General features: G+C 38.0%; 1 protein-coding gene across 14 annotated transcripts in view; it reads left to right on the top strand.

The window, feature by feature from the left end:
• CCDC158 (coiled-coil domain containing 158) overlaps positions 1 to 19,404 on the top strand; it is a 103,279-nt gene that overhangs the window by 47,415 nt on the left and 36,460 nt on the right. For 13 of the 14 annotated variants that reach the window (XM_040480739.1, XM_040480847.1, XM_040480820.1 and 10 more), the window contains 4 exons: positions 1,734 to 1,846; positions 3,655 to 3,813; positions 4,935 to 5,027; positions 5,829 to 5,954. In XM_040480739.1, coding sequence (XP_040336673.1) covers positions 1,734 to 1,846; positions 3,655 to 3,813; positions 4,935 to 5,027; positions 5,829 to 5,954 — 491 coding nt within the window. The remainder of the gene's footprint in view (positions 1 to 1,733; positions 1,847 to 3,654; positions 3,814 to 4,934; positions 5,028 to 5,828; positions 5,955 to 19,404) is intronic. The other variant, XM_040480798.1, reaches the window with a different exon arrangement.

Below are 19,404 nucleotides of genomic sequence, written 5' to 3' on the forward strand. Positions count from 1 at the left end.
TGTTAAGCAGCAAGCAAATGGTGGGGTTTGGAGAAGTCGCTCAGGAGGCCCATTTGGGGGTCCGTTCCCTTCCCCCACCACCAGAGAGAGCCCTCTCTTCAGTGCCCTGCTGGCATCTCCACAACAGCCCCAGTCATATTACAATGATTCAATTCACTCAGTAATCCTGTTTTTGCATTCAAATGCTAATTTTTATTGATTAAAATTATCTTAAAATAAATGAGATTTAAGAAAACAAGCTTGAAGGCCAACCTTGATCCGCTTAATCAGACCAGAGTTCTTCAGAGTGCTTGAATTAGGTGAGTGGTGAGCAAATGATGTCAGACTGCTGCTCTGTTAATAGATTGATGTGCCATGCCTGATGAGCCCTGTTTCAACAGTTTCTCTATAGCAACTACTCCTTAGCAAGAAGTGAGACCTTTTATCCTCTCTGATGGTTTTTTTAAAGAATGGTACATTTTTTGGGTACCTGGGTGGCTCAGTCGTTTATGTGACCGACTCTTGATTTCAGCTCAGGTCATGATCTCGCTGTTTGTGGGTTCGAGCCCCAGGTCAGGCTCTGTGCTGACACCCTGGAGCCTGCTTCAGATTCTCTCTTCCTCTTCTTCTCCCTCTCCCTCTCACTCTCACTCTCCCTTTCTCATTCTTTTTCTCCCTCTCCCTCTCCCCTGCCTCAAAAATAAATAAATATTTTTAAAAATTAAAAAAAAAGAAGAAGAATGATACATTTTCTCTTTTCCTTTTAACCTCTAAGCTGTATCTGGACCTGACTCAACTCAAAGCCAGTGGCATTTTCAAACCTCTTTCCTGTAGGAAACAACACTGGGTCTCTGGCTTTGAATTTCCAAGCAAGGATGAGCTTCATATGCCTTTTCAATGGTCTTCCATATCTGAAGTATTCAGTGCCTACTACCTGCCCTGAACATTCTCACCCCATCACCAGTTTTACTAAAATAATTCCATATGTGCTAATGCTGCCAATTTTACTATTGAAATAGTAGTGAGTTCCAAGCACATGCAATAGCCATGAGAATGAAAATTGAATGGTTTGTGGTATCATTGGAATCTTTAAAAAGGTCACTTAATAATAGAAGTCTTACACAATCACTTATGACATTTTTATAGGATATCATATGAAAAAAAATAAATAATAGATGTCTTTTGTGGGGTTTTTTTGTTTCTTTGTTTTTTTTTAAGTAGACTCTACACCCAACGTGGAGTCCAATGCAGGGCTTGAGCTCACAACCGTGAGATCAAGACCTGAGCTGAGATCAGAAGTCAGACGCTTAACCTACTGAGCCACCCAGGCACCCCATTTGTGGTATTTTAAATATGAATTTCTAGAAAATTCTACATTGTTCAGTATACAACTATTGTTATATATATATATTTGATATGTGTAAGTATGAATTTGATCAGTATTATATAACCATTGGAGATACAGCAAATTATGATGGTCAGTGAAATTAATACCAGTAGCAAGGAAATCACAAAATATCATTCTCAATTCAAAATCTCTCTGTAATTGCTGAAAATTGTTATATCCCAATATTGTGAAGTCTGAAGGTTTGTTTTGTTTTGTTTTGTTTTTTCCCATGATCAGTCTCTTGAAACTGTCCAAGTGCCTTGGAGAATCTTGTCACCTTCTCATAATGTTTAACCATCAATTTATAGTAGCCTCCCCAAATTTAGACACTAAAAACTAAGGCAGTTTATTTTCTTTTTCCCCCCAGCTATGAAAGTGGCAATGGGGATGCAAAAGCAAATCACGGCTAAAAGAGGTCAGATAGATGCCCTTCAAAGCAAGATACAGTTTTTGGAAGAGGCAATGACAACTGCAAATAAGGTGAGTCCCTGTGCTCAGAATGAGGGAAGCCAGTGTTCACTCTTTAATATACTGCAGGCAGGATAAGACGTAGCAGAGTTACCAAGTAAAATGGAGAAAAGAGTTTATTTCTGACTGAGGGAGTGAGGGGAAAGTTCCTGAAGGAACATTTGAGTAGGATTTTTTTTTTTTATTGTTTTTAATGTTTATTTATTTTTGAGAGATGAGACAGAATGTAAGCAAGGGAAGGGCAGAGAGAGAGGGAGACAGAATCAGAAGCAGGCTCCAGGCTCCGAGCTGTCAGCACAGAGTCCGGCTTGAACTCATGAACCATGAGATAGATTATGACCTCAGCTAAAGTCAGACACTTAACCGACTGGGCCACCCAGGTGCCTCTGAATAGGACCTTGAAGGAGCTAGTATTTTAAATGCAGAAAATGGACAAAAGGACATTCCTGGTAGAGACAGGGAACGGCTATTAACAAAGCATGGGCAGTTCTGCTATAATGTGACACGTGTGTCTACAAAATTGTGCAGAAAAGGCCACGGGGGTTGTGAGAACAATGGGATTAGGAGTACCTCACTAACAAATTTCATCAATAACACACGAAAAGGAGGGACCTAATGAAGACTGGTGGTGCAGTTTTACATGTGTTAAATGGCTAAGAAATACATAAATACTACAATAAATATGGTCCTTTATCTTGAAAAAGACCTGAAGTCTGCTTGTAGAAGTGTGCATCAAAGGGCTGCAGCTTGTGAGTTACTATGAGGGGGTAGAAGGGAGGTTTTTTGTGACACCAGATGTGCACGGATGTGACTCAGAACACAAGATAAACTGAGGTAGTAGCAGATTGGTGTTTGAGGAGCGTGCATGTGTGCTTTTTGTGTATTCCCACACAGCTCTGTTTAGCCGGATGCAGTTTTGTGTTGACTTAGTATTTCTTATAAGTGCAACTGTGCATAGTAAGTGTGAAACTTATGTTGTGCTCAAATGTTCCCTGATAGTTCAATCACTTTGGAACAAATCAACATTTGTAAAAGCAGGGTTTGTGAGCACTGGCTGTAGTGGGGGTGAAGAGGTATGTAGCGTATGTAGAAAGCGAGCGTGGGTCAGGCATTTGCTCTTCCCAGACCCAAAATGAACCTTTTTATCTTTTTTATTATTTTTTTAATTAAAAATATTTTTAATACATGTTTTGATTCAGTAAGTCCAGGAGTGGAGGAGCAAGGGATTCTGCATTTCTTTGTTTGTTTTTTTAAATTATTTATTTATTGTTTAATTTACATCCAAGTTAGTTAACATATAATGCAACAATGGTTTCAGGAGCAGATTCCTTAATGCCCCTTACCCATTTAGCCCATCCCCCCTCCCACCACCCCTCCAGCAACCCAATGTTTGTTCACTATATTTAAATTTTTCTTATATTTTGTCCCCTTCCCTGCCAAAATGAGCTTTTTAAAAATGAAGCTACCCTTGGGGCGCCTGAGTGACTCAGTCAGTTAAGCGTCTGACTTCGGTTCAGGTCATGATCTCTCTGTTCACAAGTTCGAACCCCACATCAGGCTCTGTGCTGACAGCTCAGAGCCTGGAGCCTACTTTGGATTCTGTGTCTCCCTCTCTCTCTGCCACTCCCCTGCTCTCTTATAAAAATAAGAGAGTACACGGTGACATGATTCTAATAGCTCCCAGCTCCAACTCAGAACAATTAAGTGACATATGAATTGAACTGTAGTTCAGATCTTTATATTAGTTTTATATTTCCCTCACATCTGAGCATCTACATCAGCATATTATTTCTGGTATTTTTTTTCCTCTATAATTATAGGAAAAGCATTTTCTAAAAGAAGAGAAGAATAAATTAAGCCAGGAATTGAGTACTGTTGCAACAGAAAAAAACAAGATGGCTGGAGAACTGGAAGTCCTGAGATCGCAGGAGCGCCGTTTGAAAGAAAAAGTTGCTAACATGGAAGTTGCTCTTGATAAGGTAGTTACTAAGTGTGTAAAGTAATCATCAACTAAATAGCTATTAACTGAGGAGACATGTTCTGAATAAAAGCTCCATGCTGATAGGAACCAAATCTCTACTAGATCCCAGTCACCTAGCGCAAGGAAAAACCATAGCCTATAGAGTAGAGAAGGCTCTTCTAAGCTTTAAAGCACAGTTATACTGTGTGCTTTTTACAAAATTCTTTTTGAGGCTAACTCGGTCACAGGAGCAGTAAGATACAAGATGCAAGATACACCTGGGGTCCTCACTGGACTGAATAAATAAATATGTCTTCAATCTAACTTACTGCCACAAAATGACTTGAACACTAGGTAGAATACAGTCTGTTAATAATATCAGTAAAATGCTAACCTAATGCTAATGTCTGGCATTCATTGGAGTCCAGAAAATGCTGGTAGAAAACACAACTCAGGGGACACCTAGGTGGCCCAGTTGGTTAAGCGTCAGCTCAGGGCATGATCTCATGGTTTGTGAGTTCAAGTCCTGCAGTGGGTGAGCTGAAGCCCCATTCGGGTGAGCACGAGCCCCACTTCGGGTAAAAAAAAAAACATTAGCCCTGCTTCTCTCTCTCTCTCTCTCTCTCTGTCTCAAAAAACAAAAACAAAAACAAAAACAAAGAATGAGAAGGGTTAGTGACATTGTATTTGTTGTTGCAATGTATCATAAAGGCATAAATCTTCCTTGTGAGAACTCTGGAAGGCAAAAATATACCCAAACTAGTCCTGATTATTAAGAAATCCAGAGCCTTTATGGTTAGGTAAAATGACCTGTGAACCCACCTATGCCAGCTTTGATCTTAAAACATGATATGTTGATTTAATGAATTTCAGTTGTGGTCATTTTTTTTACATTACTAAAGCGATTTGCTTATTCCATCCTTAGTTCATTCTTACTAAATGCTACATAGATGCCAGGGATACAGAGGGTAAAGGCATGGCCTCCAGTTCTAAGTTTAATGAACAAAACTGATAAGTAGATAAATGTAAGTTAGTGTGGGGGGGTTCCCTTGAAGAGATGGCAACTCTGTATTTATAGGTTAACAAAACAAAATTGTGTAGAGAATGGAAGACAGACCACATGTGGTTGTTTGATTGTAGGCATCTTTGCAGTTTGCAGAATGTCAAGATATCATACAGCGTCAGGAACAAGAATCTGTGCGCCTAAAACTTCAACACACTTTGGATGTAAAAGTAAGGCCTTTTTTTCCATCAGAAATAATTCAAGTGAAATTAATGCCATTCTTTGATATACTTTTATATTTACTTCATGTACCTTGGACACAGTCAAGTGTACTTCAACATTATCTGATACTAGCAGTTCTAAAATCTGCATAAATATCATTATGTCTATACCTGTCCTCTTCCTATAGTAACAAATTGAAACACCGTACTCTCTGTTAAGTTTATAAGAGAGGCAAACACCTTCTTCAGGTATGCCATGGGGATACCTGAAGGAAGAATTTTCCACACAGAAGGGGGTCAAGCAAGTGCAGAGGTCCAAAGTGTGAGTGTGCTCAGCTTGTTTGGAGAATAGCAAAAATGATTTAATCTGCATCACCAAAACATGTGTCCTTTAAAAACAGTGCATTTTCCACTGAAATTTATGTCTGCTTTCCAAGTATGTCTTAAAGTTGCAGACATACGTTAAAGTGTCCGTAATGGATACTTTTGCGGGCTGGAGCACGCGATAGTTGTAGAGGACCTTTCTCAGTAGTATGCCCCAACTAGCGTAGAGTCTTTGGCAAAAGTTAGAAACCAGCTAAGTAGCGTACCATCCGAGGTGTTTTCACATCGCAAATGCCTCTTTCAAAATCAGCAGTGTGAAGGCATCTTCTTAGCATATGCTTAGTCCTCAAAGAGTGACTCAGAATCATCTTGCTTTATAGATGTTCAACATGTAAAATTGAAATTATGTTTGTGAAATACATTTTGATTTCACAATTGTAGGTGTAGGTGGACAATTATTTTGCTCACATCTATATTGTTTTCTAGGAACTTCAGGGCCCTGGATACACCTCAAATACTTCTGTGAAGCCACGCCTTCTACAGCCATCCTCAGCCACCCGTTCCCATTCTAATGTACCGTCATCCCAGTCCACAGCCAGCTTCCTGTCTCATGTAAGCACCTAGTCTCATAATCCATGATGCAAATGACCTAATATGTAAGTAATTTTAAATGGAGAAAATTTCATTTAAAAATATATCTATAGTTATGACATTTTCAATTACTGGATTGTAGATTTATACATACCAGATGAATGAAAACATTTACTTCACTATTTGGTGTTTCCCCTGGGGAAAACATGAATTATTCAGTAGGATTAATGTTAACAATAATTGAGTTTTTTTAAGTTTTCATTTTAATTCCAGTTAGTTAACATACAGTGTTATATTAGTTTCAGGTGCACACTATAGTGATTCAACAATTCCATACATCACTCAGTGCTCATCATGACAAGTGCACTCCTTACGCCCCCTCACCTATAAAACCCATCCCTCACCCCCTTCCCTCATCATCAGTTTGTTCTCCATTGTTAACAGTCTGTTTCCTGATTTGCTTCTTTCTTTCTTTTTTTTCCTTTCATTTGTTTATCTTGCTTCTTAAATGCCACATATGAGTGAAATCATATGATATCTGTCTTTCTCTGATGGACTTATTTCACTTAGCATTATACTTTTTAGCTCTATATCATTGCAAATGGCAAGATTTCGTTCTTTTTTATGGCTGAAGTAATATTCCATTGTATAATATACCACATCTTTTTTTTTTTTTTATCAGTTCATCATTTGATGGACATTTGGGCTGCTTCTGTATCTTGGCTATTGTAAATAATGCTGTTCTAAACATAGGGGTTTCTGTCTCCCCTTGTATTAGTGTTTTTGTATTCTTTGGGTAAATACCAAGTAGTACGATTACTGGATTATACAGTAGTTCTGTTTTTAACTTTTTGAGGAACCTCCGTACTGTTTTCCAGAGTGGCTGCACCAGTTTGCATTCCCACCAAACAGACTGGTCATCTGTATATCTTTGGAGAAATGTCTGTTAATGTCTTCTGCCCATTTTTTCATTAGATTATTCATTTGGGGGGTGTTGAGTTTGATAAATTCTTTATAGATTTTGAATACTAACCCTCTATCAGATATGTCATTTGCAAATATCTTCTCCCATTCTGCAGGTTGCCCTTTAGTTTCGTTGATTGTTTCCTTCACTGTACAGAAGTTTTTATTTCAATGAAGTCTCAATAGTTTATTTTTGCCTTTGTTTTCTTTGCCTCAGGAGACATATCTAGAAAAAAGTTGCTTCAGCCGATGACAAAGCAGTTATTGCCTATGTTCTCTTCGAGGATTTTTATGGTTTCAGGACTTACGGTTTTAGGTCTTTAATTCATTTTGAGTTTATTTTTGTGTATGGTGTAAGAAAGTAAAAAAAAAACTTTGCATGTTGCTTTCCAGTTTTCTCAATATCATTGTTTGAACAGACTGTCTTTTTCCAATTGTATATTCTTTCCTACTTTGTCAAAGATTTAATTGACCATATGGTTGAGGGTTTATTTCTGGGTTTTCTGTTCTCTTCCATTGCTCTCTGTGCTATTTTTTGTGCCAGTTTCCTACTGTTTTGATTGCAGCGGCTTTGTGATATAACTTAAACTCCAGAATTATGATGCTTCCAGCTTTGCTTTGCTTTTTCGAGATTGCTTTGGCTATTCAGGGTCTTTTGTGGTTCCATACGAAGTTTAGAATTGTTCTAGTTCTGTGAAAAATGCTATTGGTATTTTGATAGGAATTGCATTAAATGTGTATATTGCTTTGAGTAGTACAGAAATTTTAACAATATTTGTTCCTCCAATCAATGAGCATGGGATGTTTTCCCTTTTCTTTGTGTTGTTGTAAATTTCTGTCATCAGGTTGTTTTGTTTTGTTTTGTTTTTTTATAGTTTTCAGAGTACAGATCTATCACCTCTTTGGTTAGGTTTATTCCTAGGCATCTTATTATTTTTGAGATTGTTTTCTTAATTTCTCTTTCTGCTGCTTCATTATTAGTGTTTATAAATGCTGTATTGGTTTTGTATCCTGTGAGTTTACTGAAAGTTCTCACAGCCTTTTGGTGGAGTCTTTGGGGTTTTCTATATATAGTATCATGTCATCTGCAAATAGTGAAAGTTGTACTTAGGAGTGCCCGGGTGGCTCAGTCAACTGAACATCTGACTCTTGATTTTGGCTCAGGTCATAATCTCATGATATGTGAGTTTTAACCCCACGTTGGGCTCTGTGCTGGCAGCGTGCAGCCTTCTTGGGATTTTCTCTCTCCCTCTCTCTCTCTGCCCCTCCTCTGCTTGTGTGTTCTCTCTCTCTCTCTCTCTCTCTCTCTCTCTCTCTCTCTCTCTCAAAAATAAATAATATAAACTTTAAAAAAAAAGGAAATTGTACTTCTTTCTTACCAGTTTGGATGCCTTTTATTTCTTTTTGTTGTCTAATTGCTGCAGCTAGGATTTCCAGTACAGTATTGAATAAAAGCGGTAAGAGTGGACATTCCTGTCTTGTTCCTGACCTTAGACGAAAAGCTCTCAGTTTTTCCCCATTGAGGATGATGGTAGCTGGGGCTCTTTCATATATGACCTTTATTATGGTGAGGTATGTTCCCTCTAAACCTACTTTGAAGGTTTTTATCTTGAACGGATGTTGTATTTTGTCAAATGCTTTTTCTACATTTTTCAAAATGATCATATGGAGAATATGTTTTCTCTTATTGATATGATGTATCACATTTATTGATTTGTGAATGTCAAACCATGCTTGCAACCCAAGAATAAATCCCACTTGATTTTGGTGAATAATTTTTTTTAATGTTTTATTGGACTTGGTTTGGTAGTTGAGGATTTTTGCATCTATGTTTACCAGGAATATTAGCCTGTAGTTCTCTATTTTAGTGATGTCTTTATCTGGTTTTGGTATGAGAGAATTAATGGCCTCATAGAATGACTTGGGGTTTTCCTTCCTTTTCTATTTTTTGAAATAGTTTGAGAATAGGTATTAACTCTTCCTTAAATGTTTGGTAAAATTCTCCTGTGAAGCCATCTGATCCTGGATGTTTGTTTGTCAGGAGTTTTTTGATTACTGATTCAGCTTCTTTGTTTGTTGTTGGTTTGTTCAAATTTTCTATTTCTTCCTGTTATAGTTTTGGTAGATTATATGCTTCTAGGAATTTATCTATTTCTTTAGGTTGTCCAACTTGTTGGCATATAGTTTTCATAATATTCTCTTATAATTGTATTTCTGTGGCATTGACTGTTATTTCCCCTCTCTCATTTGTGATTTTATTTGAGGCCTTTCTCCTTTTTTCTTGATAAGTATGGCTAAAGGTTTTTGGCATTTTTTTTTAAGTTTATTTATTTATTTGGCAGGCAGAGAGAGGGAGAATCCCAAGCAAGCTCCACACTGTCAGCACACAGCCCAGTGCTGGGCTTGATCCCACAAATCCTGAGATCACTTGAGCCAAAAACCAAGAGTCGATCACTTAATTGAGCCACCCAGGTGCCCCTAAGTCTGGCTTGATCTGTTCTGTTTTGTTTTTTTTTTTTTATTTCTGTATCATTTATTTCTGTTCTGATCTTTATTATTTCCTTCCTTCCTTCTGCTGGCTTTAGTCTTTTTTTGTTCTTTTTCTAGCTCCTTGCGGTGTGTGCTTAGGTTGTTTATTTGAAATTTTTCTTGCTTCTTGAGGAAGACTTATATTGCTATAAACTTCCCTCTTATGACCACTTTTGCTGCATCCCAAAGGTTTTGACCAATGTGTTTTCATTTTCATTTGTTTCCATGTACTTTTTAATTTCATCTTTTATTTCCTGGTTGACCCATGCATTCCCTAGTAGCATGTTCTTTAACCTCCTTGTATTTATCATCTTTACAGATTTTTCTTGTGGCTGACTTCTAGTTTCATAACATTGTGGTCAGAAAAGATGCACAGTATGACTTCAATCTTCCTCAATTTGTTGAGGCTTATTTTAAGGTCTAACATTCTCTTCTGGAGAATGTTCCACGTGTATTTGAAAACAGAATGTGTATTCTGCTGTTTTAGGATGTAATGTACTGAATATGTCTGTTAAATCCATCTGTGCAAGTGCGTCATTCAAAGCCATTGTTTTCTTGTTGATTTTATAAGGATTTTTTTTGTTTGTTTTTTTTTTGTTGTTGTTGTTGATGATCTTCTGTTTAGATGACTTGTCTGTTGATGTACATGGGGTGTTAAAGTCATCTTCTCTTGTTGCATTATTATCTATTAGTTCTTTTATGTTTGTTATTAACTGTTTATGTATTAAGGTGTTTCTATGAGGGTACATAAATATTTACAATTGTTATATCTTCTTGTTAGATTGTCCCTTTTATTATTATATAGTGTCCTTTGTCTCTTGTTACAGTCTTTGTTCTAAAGTCTGTTTTGTCTGATAATATGTATTGCTACTCCAGCTTTCTTTTGACATCCATCTGCATGATAGGTATTTCTCCATACCCTTTCAATCTGTAGGTTTCTTTAGATCTAATATGTGTCTCTTGTAGGCAGCATATAGATGGGTCTTGTTTTATTTTTTTAATCCATTTTGTCACCCTATGTTTTTCTTTAATTTTTTTTTTTAACATTTATTTATTGTTGAGAGACAGAGACAGAGCATGAGCAGGGGAGGGGCAGAGAGAGAGGGAGACACAGAATCTGAAGCAGGCTCCAGGCTCTGAGCTGTCAGCACATAGCCCGACACGGGGCTCGAACCCATGAACTGTGAGATCATGACCTGAGCCAAAGTCAGATGCTCAACCTACTAAGCTACCCAGGTGCCCCTGTCACCCTATGTTTTTTATTGGAATGTTTACCCAATTTACATTGAAAATAATTATTGATGGATATGTATTCATTGTCATTTTGTTGTGCTTTTTGTGGTTGTTTTTGAAGATTTGCTTTGATCCTTTGTCTTTCTCTCTTTCATGTTTTGCCAATTTTCTTTAATGACACATTTGGATTTTTTCTCTTTATTCTTTGTGTATTTATTAGTGGTTTTAGATGTATGGTTCCGTTAGGTTTGTATATAACATCTTCTGCATATAGCAATCTATATTAAGTTGATGGTCATGTAAGTTTGAACTCATTCTTACTCCTCCCCACATTTTAAGTATATATTGCTATATTTTACATCCTTTTATTTTGTGCATTCCATGAATTTTTTTTTACAGAAATATTCATTTTGGGGGTGCCTGGGTGGCTCAGTAGGTTAATAAGTGTCTGACTTCAGCTCAGATCACAATCCCGCAGTTCGTGAGTTTGAACCCCGCATCAGCTCTCTGCTGTCAATGCAGACTGTCCCCCTCCTTTCCTCCTCCCCCGCTCACTCACTCTCTCTCCAAAAAATTAAACACTAAAAAACAAAAAAGGAAATACTCATTTTTGCTTCTTTTATGTTTCCTACCTTTATACTGTTACTTTGGTCTCTCCTTTCCACTCAGAGAGTCCCCTTTAATATTTCTTGTAGGGCTGGTTTAGTGGTCCTGGACTCCTGTAGTTTGTTTGTCTGGGAAACTCTTTACCTCTCCTTTTATTCTGAATTATAGCCTTGCTTGACAGTATTCTTGGCTGCACATTTTTCCCATTCAGCACTTTGAATATATCATGCCACTCCTTTCTGGCTTGAAAAATTTCTGTTGAAAAAATCTCCTGCTAGCCTTATGGGTTTTCCCTTGTAAGTTACTGTCTTCTTTTCTTGTTGCTTTAAATTTTTTTTCTTTATAACTGTGTTTTGCCAGTTTAATTACAGTATGTCTTGGTGTGGATCTGCTTTTGTTAATTTTGATGGGAGTTCCCTGTGCCTTCTGGATCTGGATATCTGTTTCCTTCCCCAGATTAGGTAAGTTTTCAGCTATTATTTCTTCAAATAAATTTTCTGCACCCTTTCCTCTTTCTTCTTCTTGTAGGAGTTCTATACTATCAATATTACTATGTATGATGGAGTCACTGAGTTCCCTAAGTCTGTTCTTGTTTTGCATAATTCTTTTCTCTCTGTCTTCTAGGTCACTTATTCTTTTCTCTGCTTCTTCCATCCTACTGTTCATTCCATCAAGCGTGTTTCTCATTTTGTTTATTATACCCTTTATCTCTGGTACACTATTCCTTATGTCTGCGTTAAGGGTCTCACTCATTTCTTCCATTCTTTTCTCAAGTACGGTGAGTATTCTTATGATCGTTGCTTTAAATACTGATAGAGTATATCAGTATATCAGTATAAGGTATGTTACTTATATCTGTTTCACTTAGATCTCTGGACATCGCCTTGTCTTGTTCTTCCATTTGGAATAAATTTCTCTGTCTTCTCATTTTTGTCTAAGTCTCTGTGCCAGTTCTTGTGTGTTAGGAAAGTAAACTATATCTCTTGTTCTTGAGGGTTATGGCCTTAATAAGAGGTTCTCTAGTGCCCTGTCATGTGGTGTCCCCATTTCCCCAGGGCCTGGTGCTCGTGGGAGTGTCTCTAATGTATGCTGTGTGTGCCCCAATGTTTAGTCCTGGCCACTTTATTCTTTGGGCCAGTTGTCTGCCCAGGCTCTCTTTGCCTGTTGTGGGCAGTGTTTGGTCCCTGGCCTGAATGTAGCATGTTTTAGATAGATGTGCTCTGGTCTGTTTGTGAAACGAGACCTGTCACCACCAGTGCTGGAACCAAGTCTTGGCAAATATCTCAAGTTGGAAGATGCGTGAGCAGGGATTTGGGTTGTTCTTCTAGGGGAGGGGGCCCACCACACTGGGACTGAGACAAGCATGACAGGCAGGGTGGTGACACCAGAGTGTGGACGGGGGAGGCTTGATGTAAGCAAGTGAGATAGCGAGTGTCAGTGCTGCACTGGTTCCCACTGGTGGCCCTGTATGCTGAGGGATGGGGAAGGAAAATGGTGCCAGCCAGTTCCTTTGTTCCTGGAGGGGTCTCTCTGTGAATGCTGTCTTTTCTTACTGTGTGCCCCTGGTGCTCTTCAGATCACTGTTTCCATGCTGGGTGTCCATGGGTTGTTTGCCTGCCGTCTCTCCAAGAGCAGTTCAGTGCCCTCTGGGCTCTATCTCAGCCAAGCCCACTGACCTTCAAGCCTAATCATCAGGCTTTAAGCCCTGATGATTTCCAGAAGTCACACAATTCAGCCCTTCTTGCTTTCCAAGCCAGCTGCTATGGGGATTCATTTTCCCTGTGTGCTCCCCTTTGTGTTAGTCTGTCTCTTGCCCTTCTCCAAGAGAATGGCTCCCTCCCCACTGCAGCAGCCGCAATCCATTTCTCTCCTAAACCACATCTCCACATTTCCTACCTTCTTCAATGTGGTTTCTTCTCTACCTTTATCGTAGAGTTTGTTCTGCCTGTCTTCAAGTCAATTTCCAGGTTATTTAGGATGATTTGGTAGTTACCTAGTTGTATTCATGGGATGAGGCAAGCATAGGGTCCTCCTGCTTTGCTGCCATCTTCCAACCCACCAATAATAATTGTCAAAATAAATTATTTAGTAGTCTTATGTTCAGTGCTTTCCATCACAAGCATTTCCACATTACAAAGCAAATGCTGAGATAGCTAAAATAAGCACCGCTTCAAATGCCAAAGGCAAATTAATGGTATATTGATATCCCACCAAGATGAAAATGATTTGCTTATATAGTTTCTTCAGGAACTATATGTAAATGTACTTATAATCATAAAATTTTAGTAACTGTAAGATATTTTTATTCCCTTCATTTAAAATGTTCAAGACTTTAGGGGCTCCTGGGTGGCTCAGTTGGTTGGGCGTCCGACTTCATTCGGCTCAGGGCATGATCTCACAGTCTGTGAGTTTGAGCCCCGCGTCAGGCTCTGTGCTGACAGCTCAGGGCCTGGAGCCTGCTTCAGATTCTGTGTCTCCCTCTCTCTCTGCCCCTCCCCTGCTCGTGCTCTGTCTCTGTCTCTCAAAAAATAAATAAAAACATTTTTTTTAATTAAAGAAAAATAAAATGTTCAAGACCTTAGAAAAGTTTTGGTTTTAACCTTTTTTTTTTCTTTAAAGCTAAGGAAAAAACTTGTACGGTGTAAAATTCAGACTTTGTTCTGAAAATATACATTTATGGAACCACTAATCCCCTGTAACCAGTATTCAGCTCCAACTCTAGAGAAATGAAACTTATTCCATAAATCGCACATGAAAATCAATTTCATTAGTTAACAGTCCTGTCTAATGAATAGCAACAGGATGACCAGTGACCGGCCAGTTATTCCACCTGTGCTCTTAAATTAAAGGCATGCACTGCGAAATGGCTAAAAGTGGAAAAGGACCCCTCTCAGACACTTCAGATGTGTGCACTGAAAAGCAAGCTGTTACACAACAAATAAGAGAACATTCTATCAAATAACAGAATGATAATCTTCATATTAGAAGGTAAACATGCTTCTCTCTGGAGACTGGGACTTGGAGGTGGTCAGAGGAAGAGGAAGGGATTACTGTTTTTTGTTCTAAGTGTTATAAAATTACCTTTAAAGGTATTTATTTTATTTAAAGGTTTATTTATTTATATATATATATTATAATAAATAATTTATTTATTTATTTAAAGGTATTTTGAGAGAGAGACAGGGAGGGAATGTCAAGGAGGTACGGAGAGAGAGAGGAAGAGAATCCCAAGCAAGCTTCATGCTGTCAGCACAGAGCACGATAAAGGGCTTGAACTCATGAATCTTAAGATCACGACCTGTGCTGAAAGCAAGAGTCAGGCACTTAACTGACTGAGCCACCCAGGCGCCCCTAAAATAAGCTTTAAAATTATGTACATGTTAACATTGATACAAAGTAAATCCCCCTCCCAAAATAACCCCACAAACCAAACAACAAATAAACAACAACAAAGAACATTTGACCAGGAGTCATTGGTGGGTCTCCCTACTTGTGTGACCTTGAAAAGCCAAATATATTGTGCCTTGCTCTTTTCATGTCTAAAGATGAGTGTGGACTAGACGACCTCTAGGGTCATCTAGAAACATCAGCTCTGAAATTGCATGACTTTTCATTACCCAAAAGCCAGCCTGAGAGATTTTGTCTAGTTGTGCAATAAACAGACTACTTGATTATAAAGAATCTCATCCATCACTGAAAAAGTACCAGTCATATCTATGAAGTCAAAATTTTAAGTAACAATTCTAACAGCAAAAAATGAACTGTATTTCCTAAATAGACTGTCAAACATGCCATAAGCAATTTCTCCTCTTAAAAATGTTTATTATTTCTCCTCTTAAAAATGTTTGTTATAGAGGCACCTAGGTGGCTCAGTCAGTTGAACATTCAACTCTCAATTTTTATCTCAGGTCATGCATGGGTCCCAGGGTTGTGTGATTGAACCCTGCACCCAGCTCCATGCTGGGCGTGGAGCCTGCTTATATTTATTTATTTATTCATTTATTCATCCATTCATATTCTCTCTCTCTCTCTCTCTCTCTCTCTCTCTCCCTCCCTCCCCCCCCCCTTCCTCCCTCCCTCCCTCTCCCCCTCCCCCCCACCAAAAAGAAAAATGTTTGTTATATAATTTCACACAATAGAAGTAACATTCTTTGTTGTATTCACTGATGCATCCCAAAGTACCTAGAACAGTGTCTAGCATATAGTAGATAATAAATATTTGTCTAATGCGTGAGTGAATTGAATTCATTGTAGAACATTGTATTCAGGTTTCCATTGTTTCTACTGATAAGTCAGTTTTAAGTCTTCTTGTTGCTCTTTTGGAGGTAATTTTGTCTCTGACCACTTTTAAGATTTTCTCTTTGTATCGGTTTATAGAAATTTGACTGTGATGTGCTAGGTGTGTTCTTCTTTGTATTTGTCTTTCTTGAGGTTCACAGATCTTAGTAGACGTATGGATTGATATGTTTCATTGATTTAGGAAGTTTTTACTCCTTACCTTCTCAATTATTTTTTCTACCCCATTCTCTTGTTTCCTTCTGGTACTTGTACTATTAAAAACATTTTTTTTTTTTAATGGTATATGATAACTCCATTATCTGAATCCCCTCTGGGCCTGTGACCATTGTTTCTCTTGGTTTTCAGTCATGTTGTTGTCCAGTCCTGCTTTTTTTCCCAATAGTTTAACTTTTTTAGAGTAATTTTAGATTCACAACAAAATTGAGAGAAAGGTATAGAGATTTCCCCATATATGCACAGCCTCCCACATTATCAACATCACTCACTGGAGTGGTACATTTGCTACCAAGGATCTACAGTGACACATTATCATTACTCAAAGTACATAGTTTACATTGGGGTTCACTCTGGTGTTGTATATTCTTTAAGTTTGGACAGATGTACAATGACATAATACCCATTATTATTACACAGAGTATTCTTACTGCCTTCAAAACCTTCTGTGCTCCTTCTTATTCATCCCTCCCATTCGCTTCCACCCTGGCAACCAGTGAACTTTTTATTGTCTCCATAGTTTTGCCTTTTCCAGAAGGTCATATAGATGGAATCATACAGTATGAAGCTTTTTAAGATTGGCTTCTTGGGGCACCCGGGTGGCTCAGTCGGTTGAGCGTCTGGCTTCACCTCAGGTCATGATCTCACAGTCAATGAGTTCGAGCCGCACATCGGGCTCTGTGCTGACAGCTCAGAGCCTGGAGCCTGCTTCAGATTCTGTGTCTCCCTCTCTCTATGCCCCTCCCCTGCTCACCCTCTGTCTCTGTCTCTGTCTCTCTCTCTCTCTCTTTCTCTCTCTCTGTCTCAAAAATAAATAAACATCAAAAAAATTTTTTTAAAAGATAGGCTTCTTTCATTTAGTAAAATGCATTGAAGTTTCCTCCATGTCTTTTCATGGCTTGGTAGCTTATTTCTTCTTAATGCTGAGTAATATTCCACTGTCTAGATACCACAGTTTGTTTATTCATTTGCCTACTGAATGGCATCTTCGTTACTTCCAAGTTTTTGTAGTTGTGAACAAAGCTTCTATAAACATTTATGTGCAAGCTTTTGTGTGGACCTAAGTTTTCAGCTCCTTTGAGTAAGTATCCAGGAGTATGATTACTAAATCATATGATAGTAATATGTTTCGTTTTGTAAGAAACTGCCAAACTGTATTCCACAGTGGTTGTACCATTTTGCACTCCCACCAGCAATGAATGAGAGTTCCTGTTGTTCCATATCCTTGGCAGTATTTGCTGTTGTCTGTGTTTTGGATTTTGGACATTCTAATAAGAGTATAATAGTATCTCATTTTATTTATTTTTTTTTAATTTTTTTAATGTTTATTTATTTTCGAGAGAGACAGACACAGAGCACAAACAGGGGAGGGGCAGAGACAGAGGGAGACACAGAATCTGAAGGAAGTTCCAGGCTCTGAGCTGTCGACACAGAGCCTGACACAGGGCTTAAACTCATGAACTGTGAGATCATGACCTGAGCCAAAGTCGGATGCTCAACCGACTGAGCCACCCAGGCACCCCTAATAGTATCTCATTTTAATTTGGGTTTCCCTGATGCCATATGTCCTGGAACATCTTTTTATATGCTTATTTGACATCTGTGTATCTTCTTTGGTTGAGATGTCTGTTAAGGTCTTTAGCCCATTTTTTGTTTGCTTCCTTTCTAAATAAAGTTCTGGACGTTGTGAAAAATTAGATCATTTTGGTTTCTAGATGACATTTTTTTTTCCTTCATAGAGGATTTACGTCAGCTTCTGGCTGGTAGCTAAAGTAAGGGCACTAACAATCCCATATCACCTTAATTCATTCAAGGATTGAGATGATTCAGATTAAGGCTCTTATCCTGAAGCCTGATGTTTACCAGTTTATCTTCTAACCTCTTTGATAGAGTTCTAGTTTTTTATCCCTCTAGCTTCTTGATTCTGCCAAAAGCTCATCTCATCTTCCCAACCTCTCAACTGGTTCTTTTAGAATTCGCAAATGCTTCTAGAGAAAATGGCATTTTGTTCCGGACTTTGGCCCCATAATTCTTAACTGTGTTGGTAGCTCTCTAATGTTGTCAGGTAGACTTAAAAATTTTGTGTGTATACTTTTCTAGTGAATTTCTAAACAGAAGGGTTGTTCTACCATTACTGGAAAAAGAACTCCTCCACTGTTAGTCTTTGCTCATACAATTTTAGATATTATTTATAAACTTATGCTGTAGAATATAAAAAATTATCTCTTTAAACCACACATACATGCGCACATATACATCTTCCTTTTCCCTGCATAATCCTCCCTATATAATCATATCATATCATATGTTTTGGTTAAGTCACATTGAGTGTTTAGATTATTATGACAATGTAAATATTGTTCTCTAGCTGAACTGTGCAGTGAACTGTGATTATATTTCCTTTATGCCCTTAGACTTAATAATTGTCTTGTTTTACTTTGGTTAGTTTTCTAAATATCTATAACCAATTATCCCTCAAACGTTCTCTGAAAAACAACTGTAAAATTCCTTTTAGTATGAGCAAAGTAGTAAGATTATTTTATTAGTTTCTTTACTTGTTCATATATTCATGTGTTAGGCATCATGCCTTTAGAGCCCTCCAACATTCCTGTTCTGATCGGGAGTGGTTGCCTTCTAGGCTTGCCACGCAGTTGGCTTCTTGGATTTTCCTTCTCTCAAAACCCAGGGAATTCCCTTCACCTTTTTTTCTGTTTTTTAATTTTAATTCCCTTTCTTGGTTTCTTTCTTTCTTTTGGTGGAGCCTAGGATGCAGCGGCTAACTATGGAAGGGTGTATTTTAAAATTTTGCATTTCTGAAAATACTGGGTTTTTTTCACTTACATATGATTGATACTTAAAATTTTATTGCTGTTGTCCATTTTGGCTCCAGGGCCTTTGTTTGTGACTAGTTTTTGTTCGTTTTCTTAGTTTGTAGGGTCTTTTCTTTATCCTGCATACTGATTTCAAGACGTTCCCTGCTGAGGGTCTTTTTCTTTTCATTGTGCTGCGTCCTTAGCAGACTCTTGAGTTCTTTTATTCTCAGAAATTTTCTAGTGTCATTTATTTGATCATTCTCCCCCCTCATTTTCTCAGTTCTCTCTTTTTAGAATTCCTGTTAGTCACCTATTAGACCGCTTGGACCACTCCAGTCACCTTTAATTCTGACTTCCATGCTCACCTCATCTTTTATTCCCACCTTTCAGGAAATTTCCTCAACTGAATTGTTTTTCTGATATCATTTTTTTTTTTTTAATTTCCAGGAGCCATTTTCTCTTCACATAGTTTTGTGTTCTTTTGTGATGTAATCTTTTTCCCATTTTTTTTAAGTTTATTGATTTATTTTGAGAGACAGAGAGAGCGAGTGCGGGAGGGGCAGAAAGAAAGGGACAGAGAGTCACAGGCAGGCTCTGCACTCTAGCACAGGGCTCGAACCCACAAACTGTGAGCTCATGACTTGAGCTGAAACCAAGAGTTAGACCCTCAGCCAACTGAACCACCCAGGCGCCCCTCTCATTTCTGTTTAAAGATATTCATTTAGGTTTTTCAGTAACTGCTCCTGTCATCTGAATTATTGATGTTTTTTCAAATTCATTTTTTTTTTTTTTTTGGTTTGTTTTGATGTCTGTCA

This window comes from Herpailurus yagouaroundi, unplaced genomic scaffold, assembly GCF_014898765.1.
Source record: "Herpailurus yagouaroundi ecotype Mexico unplaced genomic scaffold, PumYag 28, whole genome shotgun sequence".
In the NCBI taxonomy this organism is placed as follows: Eukaryota; Metazoa; Chordata; class Mammalia; order Carnivora; family Felidae; genus Herpailurus; species Herpailurus yagouaroundi.